The sequence below is a fragment of the Rattus norvegicus genome, chromosome 1, assembly GCF_021556685.1.
Source record: "Rattus norvegicus strain SHRSP/BbbUtx chromosome 1, alternate assembly SHRSP_T2T, whole genome shotgun sequence".
In the NCBI taxonomy this organism is placed as follows: Eukaryota; Metazoa; Chordata; class Mammalia; order Rodentia; family Muridae; genus Rattus; species Rattus norvegicus.
The window spans coordinates 90,655,864-90,677,886 of NC_141534.1; the positions used below are offsets into that span (position 1 = coordinate 90,655,864).

The following is a 22,023-nucleotide window of genomic DNA, read 5'->3' on the forward strand; positions in this document are numbered from 1 at the left end:
TACAAAGTGGGATCCTGCTTCAAAAGCAATCAAGTCAAGGCAGATGGAGCCTGGGCAATGCCACCCAAGGTGACACTCTGCCTTCTCTCTATATGAGCACTTATTTAGTCTCACACACACAATTAAGCTGTTATCGATGCACACAAATAAAAAACGAAATGGGGCTGGCAAGATGGTTAATGAGTGACCTGAGACCCAAATGGTGGAAATAAAGAACCTTTGACTTCCAACAAGATAGTAACTATCACATACACATAGACACACAGACACACAGACACACACACACACACACACACACACACTCACACACAGACACACACACTCACAGACACACACACACAAACACACAGACACAGACACACACACACACACACAGACACACAGACACACCCCCCCCCCCAATGTAGGAGGACCATGAGCTTAAGGTCAGCTTGGGCAAAATGTTTAAAAAGGAACTGGAGAGATAGCTCAGTGGTGAAGAGCACTGACTGACCTTCCAAAGGACCCAGGTTCAGTTCCCACCACTCACATCAGGGGTTTATAATAGCTTGTCTTCTGGTCTCAGAGGGTGCACATACAAAGACAGTCATATACAGAGATATGTGTAGGACAAACACACACACACACACACACACACACACACACACACACACACACACCCCAATAAGAAATATATATATAGGGGTTGGGGATTTGGCTCAGTGGTAGAGCGCTTGCCTAGCAAGCTCAAGGCCCTGGGTTCTTGAAAAGAAAAAAAAAAAATATATATATATATATATATTTCTTCTTCTTGACACAGTGTTGAGACAGGGTTTCTCTGGGTAGTCCTGGCTGTTCTGGAACTAACTCTGTAGACCAGAGCCTCTGCCTCCTGAGTGCTGGGATTAAAAGTGTATGCTACCACTGCCAGGCAAGAAAATAAATCTTTAAAAAAGAAAAACAACAACAAAAACAAACAGAGAAACCAGGCAAGAAAGTTGGTTAACAGATAAAAACCTTGAAAACTTGAGGACATGTTTTATCCCCAAAACAAACACACACACACACACACACACACACACACACACACTCACACACACGAAGGTATTCCATGACTTCACAAGTCCTCTGATCTCCACATTTATGCCAAGGCCTGTGTGCACACAAGCACAAACACATAATAATTCTAACTTTACAAACAACAAGCCAGGCAGGAGGCGGTGCACACCTTTAATCCCAGTGCTAGGGAGGCAGAGAGAGGAAGGTGGATCTCTAAGTTCAAGGTCTAGACAGTCCGGTTTAAATGGGAACCCATCACAAGGGTAAGTGTTGGGCAGGAAGGACAGCTCCTTCAGCCCACTTGGTGCTCTTTCAAAGGACCCTGGTTCAATTCGCAGCACCCAGTGGGCAGCTCACGACCTCCTTGGAAACCAGACATGCATGTAGCAAACAGACATACATGCAAACAAACACACCACAAAATAAAAATACATCTGTTTTTTATTTTCCCCAGACAGGGTTTCTCTGTGTAGCTTTGGCTGTCCTGGAACTAACTCTGCAGACCAGGAACTCACAGGGATGATTTTTTTTTTTTTCCACACAAGAACTTTAGGGATGCAACTCAGGTTCTCACAAACCAACTAATCTCCCTGGCTACTGTACATAAGGTACAATTTGTTATTTATTTTTTCATTGCTTTTTTTTTTTTTTTTTTTTGTCTCCTGTTAGAGGGGAAGCATGACCTTGAGCTTCTGATCCTAATTCTACCTCCCACATTTAGCAGCCCTTGAGATCCAAAGTTCTAGGGAACAAACGCGAGGGAGCAACAAGATGGTGGGAGCCTGGGCTCTGATGGTGTCTCAGAGACAGACTCTAACACCCACATTTCATTTAATACCTGTTATTTCCAGCGGGGTCTTACTGCCTTAACGATCTTCTTCAGTTCCCACTCAGTGCTCCCCAACTCTGCCATCCCTCCTCCCGACCCCTCCTCCCGACCTGTCCATCACTCACTCTTCTTCCTCGTCGGCCGCCTGAAGCCTCTGCTCCTTCCGCTGTTGTCGGCAGATGAGGATGCCTGTGCCAGCCACTGCGGTGGCGATGATGGCAGCGATGATGCCTCCAATGATGCCTCCCGTGGCCCCTGCTCCTGCCGTGCTAGGTGACTCTGTTAGGACAAAGACAGCATGGGGTCATGATGAGAACCTCACAGCTGCTGCTTCAGCCCTGGTCTTCAGATACTGCACATGCCAGGCATCTTGAAACGACTGTTTCATTTGTTACGACAGGATCTCACATTGTAGGCAAGGCTGGCTGAACTCTACGTAAACCACAATAAATCCATGCCTCTGCCTTCCGAGTGTAGGCATCACAGCAGTGTGCCACCGTATTGGCAATCCTGTGTGTTTGCTTTTAGCTACATTGGGAACTAAGCCCAGGGCCTCAAACATGCTAAGCAAGTTCTCTGTCTATGCCTGAGGACATCCCCTGCCTGTCTGCCCAGTCATGGCCAAGGGCTTTGCTTTATCCAATCTCCCTGTACACCTGACTTCAGGAACATGGATCTCCCTGTGCGCTTGATTTCAGGAACATGGATCTGCAGGGAGATGTATTCAAAGCAGGAACTTTCCACCCTCGTGGAGTTGAAGTCTCCTGTAGCTGGTGTTGGCCAATAGCAAACAAGCAGATTTGATGCTATCTAATGTCAAGATGGAACTCAGTACACAGAGTAGGGAGGGGGACAAGGAAGTCAGAGAGTGCTGGACCCACAAGCCAGCCAGCCAGCCAGGACTAATCTGTCAAGGAGCATTTGAGTCCTCTGGGCATTGCAGACAGGGAAACAGGGTACTTTTAAAGGAGAGCCAGTTGTGACAGTTTAGAGGCACCTACAATTCCTGCACTCAAGAGGCTGACACAGGAGGACTGCAGAGTATGAAATCAGACTGGGCTACATAGGGAGTTCCAGAACAGCTATAGATAGCTACATAGCCAAGACTGCCTTAAAGACCAAAACAAACAAAAAAGCCCTCCCCACGCAAGGCTGAAGCAGCAGTATGAGGTTCAAATTCAACCTCGGCTGTAGCATTTGAGGACTGTTGGAAAACAAAACAAAACAAAAACCTAAAAGAATGAAACAGAAAGCAGTGGTTCTGGACTGAACTGAAGAGAGAGAAAGATGGGGCTGGGGGGAGCACCCCTTAATATTATCAGAACAAGATGTTTTCCAACCCACCAGGAGATGGGGCTAAGAGCTCCAGGCTACTGAATCCCAACCTCTATGTGCCTCTCCTAAATAGCAGAGTTCCTGCAGCAAGGACCTGCTTCCTCACCAGATCCATTGCCCTGGATCAGGCACACAGCAGACATGTAAGAGGGGATCTGTGTGTAAATCAAGCAAATTGCCTGCCCTGCCCTCCATGGCTGAGAACATGGTGGGTTCTCCAAGAACACTCAGAAAAAACAAGGATTCAGAAACCTTACAGGTGTAGTCCATGAAGTTAATGTGCTCCCCACACATGGCGGGGGAAGCTGCCCAAGGGGTACAGGCAGCATCCGCTCTCCATCTGAGTATCCTCCAGAAGGTTCCTGTGTCTGTGTGTGTGGCTAACTAGTGTGCCCTACACAATGCCAACCCAAACACTCAGCGTTTCCTGCCATTGTTGCTGGCTGGCTACATTTCTACAGGACAAGGCCCTGTGATCTGGGCCACTTTTGTGTCTCCAGCATGGCTGGCATAGGCTTGGTAATCTGAGATCTGACTACTGGTTGAGGAAGTGCTTGTGACCAGGCCTCCTGAGTGCTCCACCCACCAAGAAAGTGGCATCTGATTCGAGCTAGTGCCCCAGGAGGCCACCTCCTTCTCTCGGGAGCAAATGCTCTAGGCCCCTGAGAGTCGAAAGAATGCTAGGTAGAGGAGGAACATGTGTGTGTGTTATATGTGTGGTGCGTCTGTGTGTGTGTGTGTATCAATGTATACATGTGACTCTATGGTGTATATATATGGTGTGAGTATACATATGTGTTGTGTGTATGTGTGTTTATGTTGTACGTCTGGTGCATGTGTATGTGTGAGTATGTACATGTATGTGTATGGTGTATGTCTGTGTGAGTATATTTATGTTGTGTGTCTGTGTGTGCATGTCTGTGTGTGTTGTATATGTGGTGTTATCTCTGTGTATGTGTTGTGAGTATATGGGTCTACATGTATGTGGAGTCTGCATATGTTGTGCGTGTGGTGTACCTATGTTGTGTTTGAGTACATATGTATGTTTGTGTGGTGTGGGTGCACAGAGACAGATCAGAATTGCTGATAACTTCCACAGAACCAAACCCTGCCAGGTGGCTGGAAGACAGGCGTCCACAGACAGGCTGCTTTGAGGACATCGAGGTGGGGCCATCTGGGTATTGCCAACTCCTGTCACCTGCCTCTATAGCCTTGAGGTCCTCAAATACCGAGAGAAGCCACCCTCCATTCCCAGGACCCTCTACAACATAGAAAGGAGACCTGTGTGCCCTTCCCACCCCCTCTCCCCAGGCCATTAGGACTCAGGACCAAGGTAGCTGGTTTTTCTCTTCCTAAGGAAGCTCAGCTCTGAAGCCCCTTTCCCCACACTCATGTCTCAGAGCCTCAAAGCCAGAGACCCCATTCTAAATCCCCACAGCTTTAAGGAGGGTTGAGTACAAGTGGCCGAAAATCTCCCAATCTGGGCCCCAGCTGGTTTTTCTTCCTTCATACTCAGGGGTCCCTGTTCCATTCAGTCATTCCCCAGGACACAAAGAGAGGGGTCTGATGTATTACAAAACACCCCTGAGTTTTTCCGACAAGGCATTTATTAGCTCCTGAGTGTTTCGGGGCCAGGGTTAGGCTGGGGCCGAAAGCAAGCTCTGAGGAGTCCTGAGTGTGCACCATGGTGCTCCTGGGGTCCCCTTCTCCACGAGGCCCTAGAGATAGGAGTCTGGTGTGTGGTTCCACTTGTCCTCTATCCTGAAAGCAGGGGCGGTGCCCTTCCAACTCCAGTGTGCCCCAGAAGAACCAGTCCAACCGGTCCCTAGCCATTGTTGCTGACTGGCATTGGTGTGGTTGGCAGTGGGGGGGTGGGACTTGGCGTTTCTATGTGTCCAGTGTCTATGTTGTGGGGTCACACGTAAACTGCCCGCCGAGAGATGAGGGAGCCATCCAGATGGGACTCCATGTCGTCCTTAGGTGACTCGTGTGGAGGTAGCATGAGGCCTTCCTCTGCCTTCATTTCTTCCTCTTCCTCATCTTCTTCCTCCCTGCCATCTGGCCTCATGGGCTCAGGGGACGCTGACCTCCAGAAGACAGGACCCCCGTTCCCAAACACCTGAGTCTTTGGATCGTAGGATCCTCTGTCGCCATCACTTCCTCCTCCTCCAGGGCTCTTCCGCCTCCTCCTCCCCCTCAGCAGGATCAAGGCCAGGAACCCCCCAGCCAGGAGTAGCACCAGCAATGTTCCCCCCACGGCCCCCCACACCAGCGGACCCACATCTCGGGAGGCCTGGGGGGTGTCTGAGGAGAAAGGAAGGAGAGAGAAAAAGAGGAGAGGGAGTCAAGAGAACACATCTGGGTGTGAGGGTATGGGGGAGACCCAGGACATGGGTTAGTGACCAGACCAGAACTTAGAAGGTGACTAGCTGGGAGAAGGGAGGAGAAAGGAGAGGAGGAAGAGGAAAGGGGTATCTGTGACCCTTCAGGATGGGCACTGTACAAGGAGAGGTTGTCAGCTGATGCTGCCTAGATAGCTATCTATACCCATAATGTCCCCAACGTGAAGACTGTAGTATGGATTGGTGGAACAAGATGGCCATCCTAGCATTGGGGAGAATGAGGAAAAAGGATCGTGTTATCAAGGTTAGCCTGCGCCATGCAGTTAAACTCCAGACTCTCAAAAACTCTACAAAGGGAAAAAAGTGTTGGTGGGCTGTGGATGGTTGGTAGTAGATCCCCTGCCTAGAATCCCCCAGTGAGGGGCTGGGGGCGTGGCTCAATGGTAGAGCCCCTGCCTAGAATCCCCCAGTGAGGGGCTGGAGGCGTGGCTCAGTGGTAGAGCCCCTGCCTAAAATCCCCCATTGAGGGGCTTGGCATGTGTCCAATGGTAGAGCATTTGTTTGCTTAGTGGCCCTGTATTCCATTTCCAGCATAACCAAACACTATGAATTAAGACCATTTTTGTGACCTATAGTCACACCTATTGAGGAAGCTCAGGTAAGATCCCATGTTTGAGGCCAGGTAGTCTCCACCTCTCTCTCAAAACAACGAAAGACAGTGATGGATGTGGTCAGGGGTGAGGTGCTAGCCCCCTATATGCAGAGGTGCAGGATAGGAGGCCACTGTAAGTGGAGCCCCTCTGTTCTTTTCCACTAGGGTCTAGAATGTGATTATGGGAGGAGGTAGTGGGAGGCACTGGTCCTATCAGTATATCTCCTTGGTTTGGGAGGTCTTGAATTATCTTCCCTATCTCACGCTGCTGTTCCTACTGTTCCCTGCTTCCAGGAAGTCTCACGCTCACCTTCCACAGCTCCTTTCCCACCTGCTCCACCGTGGAAGGGGACTATGATGGAAATCAACAGTATAGGGATTTGAAGCCTTGCCCACCATTGTGCCATTTTGTGCAACACAAGAGTCCAGTGAGCCTGCTGGTGGTCAGGAGTAGAAGTTGCTCAGCCCCATGCAACCTGTTAGTATTCTACTGCAGCTGCTCACGAGTGGACCTAAGGTCTGTGTTGGCCAAACTTGAGTTTTCTGCCAACATTTTCAGTTTTCTTTCACAGCACTGTAGATGCAATGCAGACTCTTGACTACATTGAGGCACTGTACCACTGAGCCACACCCTCAGCCCCTCTCTGGGGGATTCTAGGCAGGGGCTCTACCTCTAAGCACTCTCCCAGCCACAGTGTTATATTTTTGGACATTTTATTTATTTATTTTTGTTGTTTTTGAGAGGATTCCATTCATCTCAAGTTGACCTCAATTACCAAATCTCTTTTTCTGTATTTCTGAGATTGTGGGGCTGGGCTACCACACCCAGGCTCTGAGTAGTGTTTCAAGTAGAGTATTGTACTGGGCTCAGATATTGCTCATTTTAAATCCCAACATGTAGGAGGAGGCAGGGGCAGGCAAATCTCTGACTTCAAGGCCAGCCTGGTCTATAGAACGAGTTGCCTACCAACTGGAGCTACACAGTGAGACCCTGTGTGTATCAAAACAACACATAAAAACCAAGATCTGGGGGTTGGGGATTTAGCTGAGTGGTAGAGTGCTTGCCTAGCAAGCGCAAGGCCCTGGGTTTGGTCCCCAGCTCCAGGGGGTGGCGGGGACGGGACGGGACCAAGATCTGGGTCTGGAGAGATGGCTCAGCGGTTAAGAGCACTGACTGCTCTTCCAGAGGTCCTGAGTTCAAATCCCAGCAACCACATGGTGGCTCACAACTGTCTGTAATGGATCCGATGCCTCTTCTGGTGTGTCTGAAGACAGCTACAGTGTACTCATGTACATTAAATAAATAAATAAATAAATAAATAAATAAATAAATAAATAAATCTAAAAAACCCCCCACAAAAACTAAAACCCCGGTTGGGGATTTAGCTCAGCGGTAGAGCACTTGCCTAGCAACCGCAAGGCCCTGGGTTCGGTCCCCAGCTCCGGAAAAAAAAAAAAAGAAAAAGAAAAAGAAAAAACAAAACAAAACAAAACAAAACAAAACCCAAAAAACTAAAACCCCAGAGGCAAGATAATTAAGACATACAAATAAAGCCACCGCAAGTTCCATGCAAACAGCATTCTGTACACGGATCTGCATCTAGTGTGGGGGAGGTTGGGGGTGGTCCCTGAAAGGACACTTTGACAGTATGTCTGTCTCTAAGTACTGCACAGAGGCAGGAATGAGGTCCCCCTGAGTGCTGGTCAGTGAATTCCTGTTGTCTGCTTCACTGGAAATGTGGGTGCACCCATGAAGTGAGGGGAGGGGCTCTGGAGTTCGGGAAGTCTATTCCTGGGTCAGTGAGTTGAGTCAAAGTCTGTAATGTGGCTGCAAAGAGGTCTGCCATGTGACACAACACGTCCACTCTTGTATTTCATCGTTGAGAATCTAAAGTCATGCTCACCCAAGACTGTGAACGTGTGGGATCTAAGCATGTGGGTCTGGGAGGGCGCGTTGAGTCAGTACCTTGGAGAGCGGCAGGACCCACAACTGAACCCCCCCCCCCCCCCCCCCCGGAGCTGGGGACCGAACCCAGGGCCTTGCGCTTCCTAGGCAAGCGCTCTACCACTGAGCTAAATCCCCAACCCCACAACTGAATTTCTTGAGTTTCCCTGGTGTGACTCGGACACTCCGACTTCTGCCAATTGGATTTATATCCTTCCTTTCTCTTTTTAAAAAAAAATATGCTGTTTGGGAACCTGCTATATAGACCAGGTTGCTCTCCAACTCAAAGAAATCCCCCTGCCTCTGTCTGGCAGGTGCTATGATTACAGAGCAGTACCACCATACCCAGTTTGTTTGGTTTTCTGAGACAGGTCCTCAGGCTGCACAGAACGGCTCTGGACTCATCAAGAAGCCTTGAACATGTATCTGATCCCTCTGCCTCCGCTCACCCTCCTTAGTGCTGTTAGTCTTAGGCGTGTGCTACATGCCTGGCCCAGCCGCTGATTTCTGGGGTGCTCAGTGTGCCCTTTTCGGCTGGTGTGAAATTTTGGGCTTGTCTTTGTGATCATGTTCTCAAGTATGCTAGTGTCATGTGGCAGTTTCCCCTGAAATTAAAACCTTCATCTTTGAAGAAACCTTAAGGCAGAGGGTGTCAAAAGGGAGCTAGAACATTCCATCCCCAGGGAATAGCTTTATACTTAGAAAATAAAGGCTTTAAAGGGGCTAGAGAGGTGGTTCAGCAGTTAAGAGCACTGACTGCTCTTCTAGAGGTCCTGAGTTCAAATCCTAGCAACCCACATGGTGGCTCACAACCATCTGATGTCCTCTTCTCTCTTCTGAAGGCAGCTACAGTATACTTATATTTAAATAAAAATAAAATAAAATCATAAAAAATTAAAAATAAAGGCCTTAAAGGTTACAGGAAGTCCCAGAAACGCAAGGCCTCTCGTCTCCCTCTCTAAGAGGTGAGGAAAGCTGGAATTCATACCAGCTGAGCTCTTGGATGAGACAGAGAGAGAGAAGACAAGCTGCTGGGAAGAACAATCCCTAAGCTCCAGCCCGCAGGCTGTGCAGGGTGCTCCAGGCTCACCTTTGTGAGCTGTCACTCATGCCGGGGCGGGCTTTGGTGATGCAGCTGTCCTTGTATCATTTCTAACCTCAGGACCATGCACAGGCCTATCATAGTTGGACTACAGTGCTATCTCACATTGATCTGTCCTTGATTCCCTATTGGGGACAAGTAGCCGTTTGTTTGTGTCTCCCCAGGAATAAATAGTGTCCCATGACAGGTGGGTCTGTGGCCACCTTTCTGGGAGTCTGATGTATGTCTTTCTTATACTGTAGATTTTCTTTGGGTTGGCCATCCCAAGATATCAGATCTCTCTCTCTCCCTCTCCGTGTAGTGTGTGTGTGTGTGTGTGTGTGTGTGTGTGTGTGTGTCTGTCTGTGCCCGTAAATGAAGTACTTTTGTAGTCGGAGTCATCAGGTAGTTGTTAACTGACCAACGTGTGTGCTGTGAACAAAATAAGGATGGCAGGGAGTCTCTGCAAGAGCAAGGCACACGCCTAACCACTGAGCCATCTCTCCAGCCCATCAAGGTTCCTCTTTGTGCGTAGCATACAGGAGCATCTGACTGGAGAGTGAACTATTCACCAAGTAAGGCTGGGCACACAGTACATACTGTCACCTCAGCCCTTTGGAGGTAGAGGCTGGAGGATTCAGAGCCGGGGATAGCCTGGGCTACATACCCAGACCCTGTCTGAAAAGATGAGAGAAAGGAACACATGTGTTCCCTGTGTTTCCTGTCTCTCTGCCTCGTGATGCCCTGTGCCGGCTCTGTATGCATCAGCGAGGAGGCTGTGACTAGGTTCGGCCCATAGGGTCTGCACCCTCTGGGATCCTGAGCTGAGGGTAACCTCTCTTTATAGAGGAGACCTCAACACGTACTGCTTACTTAGCAGCCCTCCCAAGAATCTCCTGAATGTCGTTTCTGGAGGTGGAGGTATCTTCTGGAATGTTCTTCAGGTGTTGAGGAAGCATGTTTCTGTATGTGAACTGTAGCCCTGTTTGACATTGCTTTGCTCTGAGTACATGTCTCAAGGGTTCAGAGCTGACCAGCAATGTGAGTTTGTGTTCCTACAGGCAGGTCAGCGGGCCTTTGAGTGTCTGAACAAAAGTTGTGTCTCAGCAAGGGTGTGTTCTCAAGAAAGGTATGTCTAGCACATCACAGGGCCAGGCTCTGTCTTACACTGTCCCTCTACGCCACTTGTGTTTCTCAGGGGCTCAGGGCCTGCCTGGTAGGGTCACTTACTTCAGATTCATGTATTTCCATAGGCAAACTGTGTGGTATCTACACCAGCACTGCTAAGTCTTCTTCTTTGTTTAGGAACTGAGGATTGAACTTAAGGTTTCCAACATGCTAGGCAGATGCTCTCCCACTGAGCCACGCCCCCAGCCCCTCACTGGGGGATTCTAGGCAGAGGCTCTACCACTGAGCCACGCCCCCAGCCCCTCACTGGGGGATTCTAGGCAGGGGCTCTACCACTGAGACACGCCCTCAGCCCCTCCCTCTCTGGGGGATTCTAGGCAGGGCTCTCTCACTGCCATTTCTCTAAGACACTTCTTACATTTTATTTTATGAGATTTTAGTTTTGTTCTGTAGCCCAGTCTAGATCAGAACTAATTCTGTAGTCCCTGTACACGCTGAACTTACTCTTCTGCCATACCTTCTACTAAGTCTGGCTAAGAGTCTTTCTAAGAATCATTCTTCCCTGTGGCATGTCATAGGCCCTAGACACCGTCACTCTTTCTTGGAAGTGTGTCTTGGTGACAATTGTTCCAACTATATAGAGTTACATCTGGGTGACTGGATAGCCAGGTTTCAAGAGAATGCCTAGCCCTAGGTCTCCAGCTGCAGGTCTTGTCGATGGTTCTCATGACTGAGCAAGCTGTTTCTTGCTCTGTGTGGGTCTGTTCACAAGAATCAAGGGCACTAAGACAGTCCAGTCTCCTCCAAGGGACAAAGCACCACAGCTGCCATTAGACCTTGCCTCCTCCACAGACATAAGCCAACTTCTTGATTCTCTTCTCTCAATGAACTTGGAGGCATTTCTTTAAAACAGGGGCCTCATTATGTAGCACAGTCTAGCCTCACATTAATCCTCCTGCCTCAGTTTCTTTTCTTTTCTTTTTTTTTTTTAAAGATTTATTTATTTCATATGTTCAGACACACCAGAAGAGGGCATCAGATCCCATTACAGATGGTTGTGAGCCACCATGTGGTTGCTGGGAATTGAACTCAGGACCTCTGGAAGAGCAGTCAGTGCTCTTAACGGCTGAGCCATCTCTCCAGCCCCTGCCTCAGTTTCTTGAACAAGTGCTGGGACTATAGACTTACACCATGCCCAGCTTAAGTTCTGGCTTAAATATAGGCCCCCAGTTCGAAAGCCCCCCGCCAATATGCCTCTCTGGTCACTCCCACTTACAGCCTATGGTCACAGCCTATGCCACAATGGACAAGCTGAGCTATATGTTCATCTGTGCAGACAGAAGTGGATCTGACTCTCTTTCTCTCATCCTAGGGCAGCATCAGCGACACCCCAAAGTGGACCCAAATCCCAAAGGGAGAAACCACCGGGCTTTAAATTCAAATACCACAAGGCTCCTTACCTCGCACCAGGATGACCTGCTCAGCACGGCCTGTCCCCACAGCATTGGTGGCTGTGCAGATGAAGGTAGTGTTGACCATTCGATCCACAGAGTGGACAAGCAGCTGAGAGCCCTGGGCCACTGCGGAGGCTGGGAAGACCCCCGAGGTCCTAAGGGTATGGGGTGAGGTGAGCAGCACAGCAGGTGTCCAGGGAGAGCAGGCTGCCCCAGAGACTCCAACAGTCAGCCCTCCTTCTAGAGACCAGGCTTTCTCCTCCCTCAGACCCAGGGATCCAGACCCCAGCCCTCCTCCTCAGACCCAGGGATCCAGACCCCAGCCCTCCTCCTCAGACCCAGGGGTGCACACCCCAGCCCTCCTCCTCAGACCCAGGGATCCAGACCCCAGCCCTCCTCCTCAGACCCAGGGGTGCACACCCCAGCCTTCTCCTCAGACCCAGGGATCCAGACCCCAGCCCTCCTCCTCAGACCCAGGGGTGCACACCCCAGCCCCCTCCTTCAGACCCAGGGGTGCACACCCCAGCCCTTCCTCCTCAGACCCAGGGGTGCACACCCCAGCCTTCTCCTCAGACCCAGGGGTGCACACCCCAGCCCTCCTCCTCAGACCCAGGGGTGCACACCCCAGCCCTCCTCCCTTCCTCACTCACGTGCTCCAGTCATAGCCTGTAGGCTCTGGGTTGCTTCGTACTTCACAGGTCAGTGTGGCCTCGCTGCGGCCTAGGTACCAGTTGTCATCATAGCCGGAGATGGATACTTCGGGAGGGTCTAGGAGAAAAGGACAACTCAGAGACAGTGGAACCCAGAACTGGGGACAAGTTAGCAGCACTGGCAGCGAGAGATCCACCAGTCATAACAATAGCAGGCTACACTGTGTATGCTCTAACCAGTGTAGACCCAACCTGGGAAGCCACTTGAATATCAGCTCAGGCAGGACCAAGAAAGCAATTAGAGGTACCCTGTGTGGTCTGTGTGTGTGTGTGTGTGTGTGTGTGTGTGTGTGTGTGTGTGTACGTGTGTGTGTGTCTGCACACATACCCACCAACCCACATGCGCCCAATACGACATGCATAGAGTGTATCCAGACCATTTGGGATAGCCAGCATAGAGCGTAGACAGACAGAAGCCAGGGTAGCCAGGCTCACATGGGCAGTCTCGGGATGAACCTGGCTGGAAAGAGCCACTGCAGATGAGGTGGGGGGACTCTATCACACAACCGAGGGCACAACCATCCCACTGCGATCCTGAGTCTGCTGCCACAGGGAGTGACAGCACAGTACTGCAAATACCAGGTCTGAGGGGCGTGACTCACGCTTGCAACCCTCGAACTGAGGTAGAAGCAGGAAGTGCGTTCAAGGTCATCTTTAGCCACAGAGAGCTCAAGGATAGCTCAGGTACATGAGACCCTCTCTCAAAACGCAAAGGCTGGAGAGGTGGCTCAGTGGTTAAGAGCAGACACCACTCATTCAGCTCCCAGCACCGGTATCAGGTGACTCAAACTGCCTGAGTCTCCAGCTCTAGATGCATCCAATACCTTTGCCCTACACTTGTGGGCATAGAAAGTTCAAGGCCAGCCAGGGCTACAGAGTGAGACTCAAAACAAAATCAAACAAAAAGGAAGCTGGGTGTGGGGACTGCAGCCTCTGTGTGGAGAGTGCTGGGAGGTGTCCCTAGGCAAAACTGAGGGCTGTCACTGTAGGCAGTTTCTGCAGAAGCCTAGGACACTTTGGGAACCCCAAGGCCTCTAGATGCCAAAGGCAACAAGGGAGAGCAGAGGTCAGAGGACGGCAATGTCAACAGTGCTGGGAGGGGGCGGCTGGGCTAGAGTGCTTGCCTCGCATGCACAAGGCACTGAATTCCACGATCAGCTTCTCACAGAAGCTGGTGGTCCACACGTGTAATCCCTGCAATAATTTTTAAAAATAATTATGGATTATTAATTATATGAGTACACTGCAGCTATCTTCAGGCACACCAGAAAAGGGCATCAGATCCCATTACAGACGGTTGTGAGCCACCATGTGGTTTCTGGGAATTGAACTCAGGACCTCTGCAAGAGCAGTCAGTGCTCTTAACCACCGCTAAAGTATCTCTCCAGCCCTATATCCCTGTACTCTTTTTTTTTTTTTTGGCTCTTTTTTTCGGAGCTGGGGACCGAACCCAGGGCCTTGCGCTTCCTAGGCAAGCGCTCTACCACTGAGCTAAATCCCCAACCCCTTATCCCTGTACTCTTGAAGTGATGTCTGGTGGATCAGAAGTTTCAGAGCAGTGGTTATCCTCAGCTTCGTGAGGGCAGCCTGGACTACACGAGACCTTGTCCCGAAACAAAAGAATTGGTAACCCTTGGGAGGCTGCTCAGGGATGAAATACAGACGATTCAGGCAGCAGAGCCCTGTGTGGAAACTATGGGTCACAGGAACGGGTTATGCATGGGGTCTGTGTATGAGCCTCGATCTTCCTCAGCTGTCTGGGATGTTTGAGGCTAGACCAGGCTACATGAAACCCTGTCTCAAAAGTCAATCAATGAATAAACAGTGTGGCAACAGAGTGGATGAGCAGTGTGGATGGTGACCTAGGATAGTTGAACTTTCAGGGAACCAGGAATTCCCTGGAAGCCAGAGAAGATAATGCAGGGACAGCTCTTTGCAGGCAAACCCAGCCTTTCCTCTTTTTTTTCAAGACAGAGTTTCTCTGTGCAACACTGGCTGTCCTGGACTTGCTTTGTTGACCAGGCTGGCCTCAAATTTACAGAATCTCCCACCTCTGACTCCCGAGTGAGCCGCCACCACTGCCAGCATATTTTTCTATTTTCTCGAAACTGAGAAGTGAACCTTTGAGCTCTCAACCCTCTCTCAGTTTATCTTTGATTCCGGAAGGCAGGAACCCACAGAAGCAAGTGTTCCTGGGAGACTCAGACTAGGTGGATCTCTAGTTTGGACCACAGGCAAGATTTGGTCGGTGGAGACTGAGGCAGACAGAACTCGGAGCCAGCACGGACAGCATGTGAGGGAAAGCCACCTCACGGCACACTCACAGCGCACGGAGAGGATCACGGGCAGCAGCTCGGGCTCTTCCAAGCTCTCATGTTCCACTCTGCACGTGACCTTGACGCCATCCGCTCGGCCCACCGGCACCATGGAGTATCGACTGATGACAGTGACCGTGCCAGCCTGTAGTCCGGGCTCCTGAATATCTCTGGCCTCTCCACCCAGGGATGAGATCCAGGTGATTCGGGCAGGGGGGCGGCCCCCCGTGGAGATACAGCGGGCAACAGCTACCGACTGGGGGCCAATTGTGACCTCTTGGGCTTCAGCGTGGTTCTCCGGCTGGGCTAGGGAGAGGACCAAAGAAGGCTTGTGACTCTACAGGCGGGAGTGGGGATGGGGGAAGACACGGACCAGACGGAACCAGACAGGACGGACTTATAGACAGACAACAGGGAACCACACAGTCAGGCTCTGCTTCCTGGGTTCAGAGCCCAGCTTCTTAGTCTAGCATATGCCTAGCTTTGAGCAGCCATTAAAACCATTTTCTCTGATGTCACATGGGACTGATGCATGGATCAAAGAAATTGAGTTTCCAGTGCTTAGGATCTGTCTGGCATACATTATCCTAGTCTGAGTAATTACTACATACATATATGTATATTATGTAATATATAATTTATGTACTATATTTTATATATGATATATTGCATTATATTATATATTATTTTATGCTATTTGTATGAAATGTATTTTCTATAGTATAAATTATATACATATGTATATATAACTTTTTGAGACGGGGCTCACAATATGGTCTTGGGTGATCTTGAACTCACAGAGATAAATCGGCCTCTGCCCTTGTGCTGAGATTAAAGGTACACAACAGCAAGCCAGGCCTGCGTAGGACATTTTACACCATCCATTGTGCCCTATCAGAAAGATGCCCAGGCCAACGCTGGGAGCACAAACCTGTGATCTGACCACTGGGAGAGCCTGAGGCAGGAGGATGTTGAGTTTGAGGTTGGCTTGATCTGTATACTCATATTTTGTCTCACTAGTCAAAAGAATAAAAGGGGCACGGTGGGTCGCGCACTGAGGTGGAGGGAGGAGGATCAGAAGTTCAAGGTCAGCTTCAGCCACACAAATTCCAGGTCAGCTTGAAATACATGAGATTTTTGTCTTAAAAAAAAAACAAAAAACAAAACAAAACAAACAAACAAAAAAACCCAAAAAATGAAACAAAACAACCCCCCCCCCAAAAAACAAAATAAAACCAAAACAGAACAACAACAAAGTTACTAAAATTAGTATGTAAAATCAAAAGCAGAGACAATGTGTCACAGCCTGGAAGAAAATGAAACTTCTATAGCTGAGCCTATGGTTTGAAAGTCTAACCTGAGCCGTGTGGTGGCGGTGGCGCACGCCTTTAATCCCAGCTCCAGAGGCAGAGGCAGGCAGATCTCTGAGCTCAAGGCTAGCCTGTTCTACAGAGCGAGTTCCAGGATAGCCTGTGCTACACAAAAGCCCTAAGAAACCCTGTCTGGAAAAACAAAACAAAACAAAACAAACAAACAAAAAAACCCCAAAAACCCAACCAAACAAAAAAACAAAAACAAAAACAACAACAAAAAAACCCAACTGTCCTAAGGGTCTGTGAGTGGGCTCAGCTGAGGAGCTCCTGTCTACTGATGCTGCGGCGCTAGGTTCCATGACCCGGGCACTAGAAAGGAAAGAACAAAGTGTCCTATTTGTTTTCCTGTGATAGCCATTGTACTGTGCTTCCAAAAGGGAATAAAAACAACAGGGACTTCCCAGCTGGCCATTTTTACCCTTTCACCTTATCCTCTGGAAAATATGGAAAACCCTCCAACGGAGATGGCAAGGCCCACTCCCTAGAGTCTCTTACCCAGTACTGTCTCTGGAGCCAGGACTCCTGTGTCTCCAGTGTCCTGCTGGACCCGCCCACCGGGGCAGGTGTCCCCTGGGCTGTCAGTCTGCTGTCCCCTTCTGCTGTCCGCACTGTTTCCTCCTGCCCACCCTCCCTCAGGCCGTTCTGTCCATCAGCACCCATAGGGATGTTCCAGATCCCTCACTTGGGAAGCTCCTCGGCTGTGGAGCCTGGCTAAGGTGCACAGTCCTAAGTTGGGGGTTCCATACACTTCAGATCCCATCCCCAGCTCAAGGCTAACTTCCTCAAGGGGACTTTTCTGGCCTCTGTGGCTCCAACATCACCAGGCTCTCCAGACGTTGCTATATCCACCGTACCCTATGGCCTAATTCATGTTCTAAAAGTAGGCCTGCCCCTCTTCCCTACCTCTCTCTTTCAAGACTATTGATACAACGGAGTAAATGATAGGCCAGGCTTTGCCACCGAGCCATGCCCACCATTTCTCATTTCCCTCCTGTTTCCCTCCCTTTCACAGCACAGCGTACGCACGCGCACCCTAGGACCTTGTGTCCCTGTACCGCGGAAACACTTGCTATTGTGCAGCACCCCAGCTTTCCATTTATCTATCTATCTATCTATCTATCTATCTATCTATCTATCTATCTATCTATCTTTATCAAAGCAGGATTTGGCTATGTAGCCCAGGCTGGCCTCAAACTAATGATCCTGCTTTAGCCCCTCATGCTTGAAAAAGGGAGGCACATGCTTGTATTCCTGGCTTGACATATTTCTTTCTTTTTCTTTTCTTCCTTCCTTCCTTCCTTGTGCTGGGGTTAAAGGCGTGTGCCACCATACCCAGCTTGAAGTATGTCTTGACTATATTCTTGTTCAAGTTAGTGCATTAGAGAGTTTAGGAGAGGCTGGGGATTTAGCTCAGTGGTAGAGCGCTTACCTAGGAAGCGCAAGGCCCTGGGTTCGGTCCCCAGCTCCGAAAAAAAGAACCAAAAAAAAAAAAAAAAAAAAGAGAGAGTTTACGAGGCTTGGGAGAAGGGCTTGGTAGTGTGTGTGTGTGTGTGTGTGCGCGCGTGTGTGTATGTGTGTGTGTGTTTTGATTTTGACACAGGATCTCGTATAGTCCAGGCTGGCCTCAACTCAGTTTATATACCTGAAGATGACCTTCAACCTCTAATTATCCGAATTCTACCTTTCAAGTGTTGGGATTGCAGGCATGTGCCATCATCCCTAGTTTCATGTGGTGCAGGGGATCAAACCCAGGGCTTTGTGCATCATAGGAACACATTCTAACAACTAAGCTACATTCCCAGCCATGCTTCTATTTTGCATAGGAGATTGGATGTAGACATGTGTTCAGTTGCTGAGCCACGCCCCCAGCCCCTTGCTGGGGGATTCTAGGCAGGGGCTCTACCACTGAGCCACGCCCCCAGCCCCTCACTGGGGGATTCTAGGCAAACACTTGGAAGGACTTCATCCCTAACCAATCCTTTTTAAAATTTGACTTTGAAGTCAGGCAGTAGTGGTACATGCCTTTGATCCCAAGATGGGGAGACAGAGGCAAGTGGATCTCTGTGAGTCTGAGGCCAGTCTGGTCTACAGAGTGAGTTCCAGGACAGCCAGGGCGACACAAAGAAAACCCTGTCTTGGAGAACCAAAAAGAAACAAAATATTAAGAGATGGAGAAATTTGACTTTGACAGAATCCAAGTTGCCCAGGCTGGCTTTCAACTCACTCTGAAGCTTGCCTCAGTCTCCTGAGTTGCTGGTATGGCAGACCTATTCCCAGGGACTGGCAAGGGCTATGGACGCAGCCCTCATAGCATCCTTCAGAAAGTCTCTGTTCTGGAACGTACAGCAAGGCTCCAGGGAATTCCAACTCTCTGAAGCAGAAATGGAAGCACTCTGGGAGCCATGGTGTCTGCAGGGCTGGAGCACTGTGTCCTGCAGGGATTTTTCCAGCATTAGTGAGAAATCTCTGCCCTCGGGCCGCTCCTGTTGAAGCCAGCTGGGAATCCTTTATTGCGGTCTGTGCACGGGCGTTGTGTGTGCACGGGGCTGTGCACACGTGTGCAGTATCCTCAGGAGAGAAGACAGCGATGGACCCGTGAGAACTGGAGGTAATGGATGATTGTGAGCTGCCACGTGCCTGCCGGGTCTCTTCCACGTGGTCATCTCTCAGCCCCACGGGTGGGTGAGTTCTTCCTGGTTCTTGTTTTCCTTCAATCCAGGGACAGTGACTTAAAACTGCCTAAAACTTCTTCTATTTTGTGCTGCCTCACCCTGCGTCCAGCCAAGGCGACCTCATGCCTACAGCTCACTCCCTGCTTCCTTGAGCATTTTCTGCCTCTCCAATCCTCCAGTCATTTTTTTTTTTTTTTTAGATTTGAACAAGTTGCCCTGGCCTCTTCTGTGACATCCAGGAGGATTCCTCACCAAGCCACAGCCCCTGCTTACTCAGAACCCCGTGGCTCTTGTTCAAGACAAAACCAGGGTAGCGCCCACAGTCCCAGCTCAGAGGCAGCTGGGTCGTTTTTGCATTTGAGGCCAGTGTCTGGGCTACATATTGAGCCCTGATGTAATTAAAAAGAAAAAGAATAAAAAGAAAACCTTGTCTGCCATATCCTTGGTGGACAGAGTAGGCAACAAGCACTCAGGGGGTACTTAGTAAGCATTTGTCAAAGCTGGCTGCACTGGCACACTCCTGAAATCCTCGCTCTCAAGGGATGCAGCGTTCAAGGTCAGCCTTCCATACACAGTGAGTTCAAGGCCAGCCTGGGCTCCATGAGAGCCTTTTTCAAAGGAAGGAAGGAAGGAAGAAGGAAGGGAGGGAGGGAGGGAGGGAGGGAGGGAGGGAGGGAGGGAGGGAGGACGTTGAGAAAACTGGGGCTGAGGCAGAAGCTCAGTTGGCAGAATGCTTGTGCTACTTCCACACCCAAGTGCTGTTTTGTCCCCAGGACCCAAGAAACTGGGTGTGAGGCTGGAAATGACAAAGTGGCTTGGCAGATGAAGACATTTGCTGCCTCGCCTGACACTTGACAGCCCGAGTTTGACCCCCAGGGCTCCGGTGGTATAAGGAGAGAACTGATTCCCAAGAGTTGTCTTCTGACCTCTAAACACTGCAGGGGACGGACAAAGACAAGCACACAGGGTTGGGGATTTAGCTCAGTGGTAGAGCGCTTGCCTAGCAAGCGCAAGGCCCTGGGTTCGGTCCCCAGCTCCGAAAAAAAGGAAAAAAAAAAAAAAAAAAAAAAAAAAAAAGACAAGCACACATGTGAGCACACCCCCACCCCCATCTCAATAAAACACACAAACTTCTACAAAAACAAAAGCCATCTGCCAACCCATTAAGGACTGTCAACCCCTCCACTCACCTATGACTCTGAGCCAGGTCACTCCCCTGCGGGTACCGTTGGGAAACGTGGCAAACTCGCAAGTGTAATTGCCCTCGTCCTCTACCCTCAGACCCCGGAAGGCCAGCGTGGCGTCCCGCAGGTCCGCGTTTGCTTCTTGTTTCGCTCGGACGAAGGACAGACGGTCCTTGTTGAACTGAGAGTTGGGGAAATCCACGCCGAAGGATGGGTGGAAGGCAGCCACAACTGTGCCATCCAGGCGCTGCCAGGTCACCTGAGAGACGCGCTCCGTCGTGGGTGGGAGCAGGTGGCATGGTAACTCCACCGTGCCTCCCAGGCGGCCACGAACCTCGGGGAGCACTCGTACCCGCACATCTTGGGCTCCTGGGGAGAGAGGGAAGAGGTCAGTCTTGTTGGGGAGGGAACAAGCCAGAGATCTCCAGGAAAGAGAGTGCCAAGACAGAGATGAGATAGATTCCCACTCATTTAATTGACTTAAATTATACAGGGTCTCACTATGTAGCCTGGGGCTGGCCTGGAACTCACTATGTGGTCAACACTGCCTTGAATTCAGAGATAACCCCACTGCTGAGATTAAAACCGTGTGCCACACCTGACCCACCTTGCCTTTTTAGTTTTATTTTTTAGATTTATTTAGTTTTCGTTTATGAGCTGGGTGCTCTGCCTATAAGTCTGTGCACCATGTGCATGCAGTGCCAGTGGAGGCCAGAAGGGGGTGTCAGAGTGGCAGACACAGGAGTTACAGGCGGTTCTAAACCTGTGCGGAAGCTGGATTCTCTGGAACAATAGGCAATGCACTCTTTTTGAGGGGAGTGAGGGGACAGGGTTTCTTTTGTATAACAGAGCCTTGGCTATCCTAGACTCACTTTGTAGACCAGGCTGGCCCCAAATGCACAGAGATCTGCTTCCCTCTGCCTCCCTAGAGCTGGGATTAAAGGCATGTGCCACCATACTGGGAGGCAGAGTGCTCTAACCACGGAACCATCTCTCAGCTCTCCACATTATTTGAGAAAGGTCGCTGTTGGCCGGGAGCTAACTGTTTCTGCTGGGCTGGCCAACAAATACCAGAGATCCCTTTATTTCAGCCTCCTCAGTGTTGGGGATTGAACTCTGGTCCTCATACTAAAATAGGAAGTGTGTGGCCATCCATCAGTGTCCCCAGCTCCATCCTCTGTCTACTTTTACACTGATGGCGATTTGGCTCAGGGCATTACACGTGCTAGGTGAGTTACATCCGTTTCCCCCTGAGGGTTTCATACATGTACACGGTACAGTCCGGTCACTGTCACCCTCCCCGCCATCCATTACCTTCTCACCCCCATATGGCTCCCAGTGAACCCCTTTCTTCCCAAGAAGTCTGTCTCTGACTCTGATGTCCTGTTTTCCGGTGCTTTCCATGGGCACAGTCGTGGGGCTATCTACCGGAACATGGGCAATAAGCCGAGGCTACCCTACTCGAGAAAACGACTCCCCCTCCGTCAGCCACCTTCTTGACAACCAACTACCACTGTCTCCTCTGGGGGGGGGAGGGGTCTTACAAGCCCCTTCTCCTATTTTCCCACTTTATTTTTGTTCTTTTGGAGACAGGCTCTCTCTACATAGCCCTAGTTGCTTTAGAACTCACTATGTAGCCTTAGGCTGTCCTTGAACTCAGAGATCCTCCTGCCTCTGCCTCCAGAAATGCTGAGATAGAAGGTGTGAACCACTGTGCCTGGCTGTATTTTTACTTTAATTTTTTTTTAATTATTTGATAAATATGGATGTTTTGTCTGTGTGTGTCTGTGCACCACGTGTGTGCCTGGTGCCTAAGGAGGCCAGAAGAGGGTTCTCTGGAGCTGGGGTTACAGACAGTTGTGTGTTGTCATGTGGACACTGAGAATTGAACTCAGGTCCTCTGGAAGAGCAGCCAGTGCTCTTAACTGCCAAGCCAACTCTCCAGTCCTCAATTCCTCATTTTAA

At 49.9% G+C, this 22,023-nt stretch overlaps 1 protein-coding gene across 4 annotated transcripts in view; it reads right to left on the reverse strand.

The window, feature by feature from the left end:
• Positions 1–22,023, reverse strand: part of Nectin2 (nectin cell adhesion molecule 2) — a 35,069-nt gene that overhangs the window by 3,525 nt on the left and 9,521 nt on the right. The window contains exons 2-6 of one of the 4 annotated variants that reach the window (XR_015622415.1): positions 20,065–20,427; positions 14,839–15,135; positions 12,455–12,572; positions 11,811–11,959; positions 1,993–5,506 (exon numbers count right to left, since the gene is read on the reverse strand). Coding sequence is in view for 2 of the 4 variants with exons in the window: in NM_001012064.1 (NP_001012064.1) it covers positions 1,993–2,146; positions 11,811–11,959; positions 12,455–12,572; positions 14,839–15,135; positions 20,065–20,427 (1,081 nt within the window). In the remaining 2 variants the exon portion in view is untranslated. 4 annotated transcript variants of the gene reach the window in all.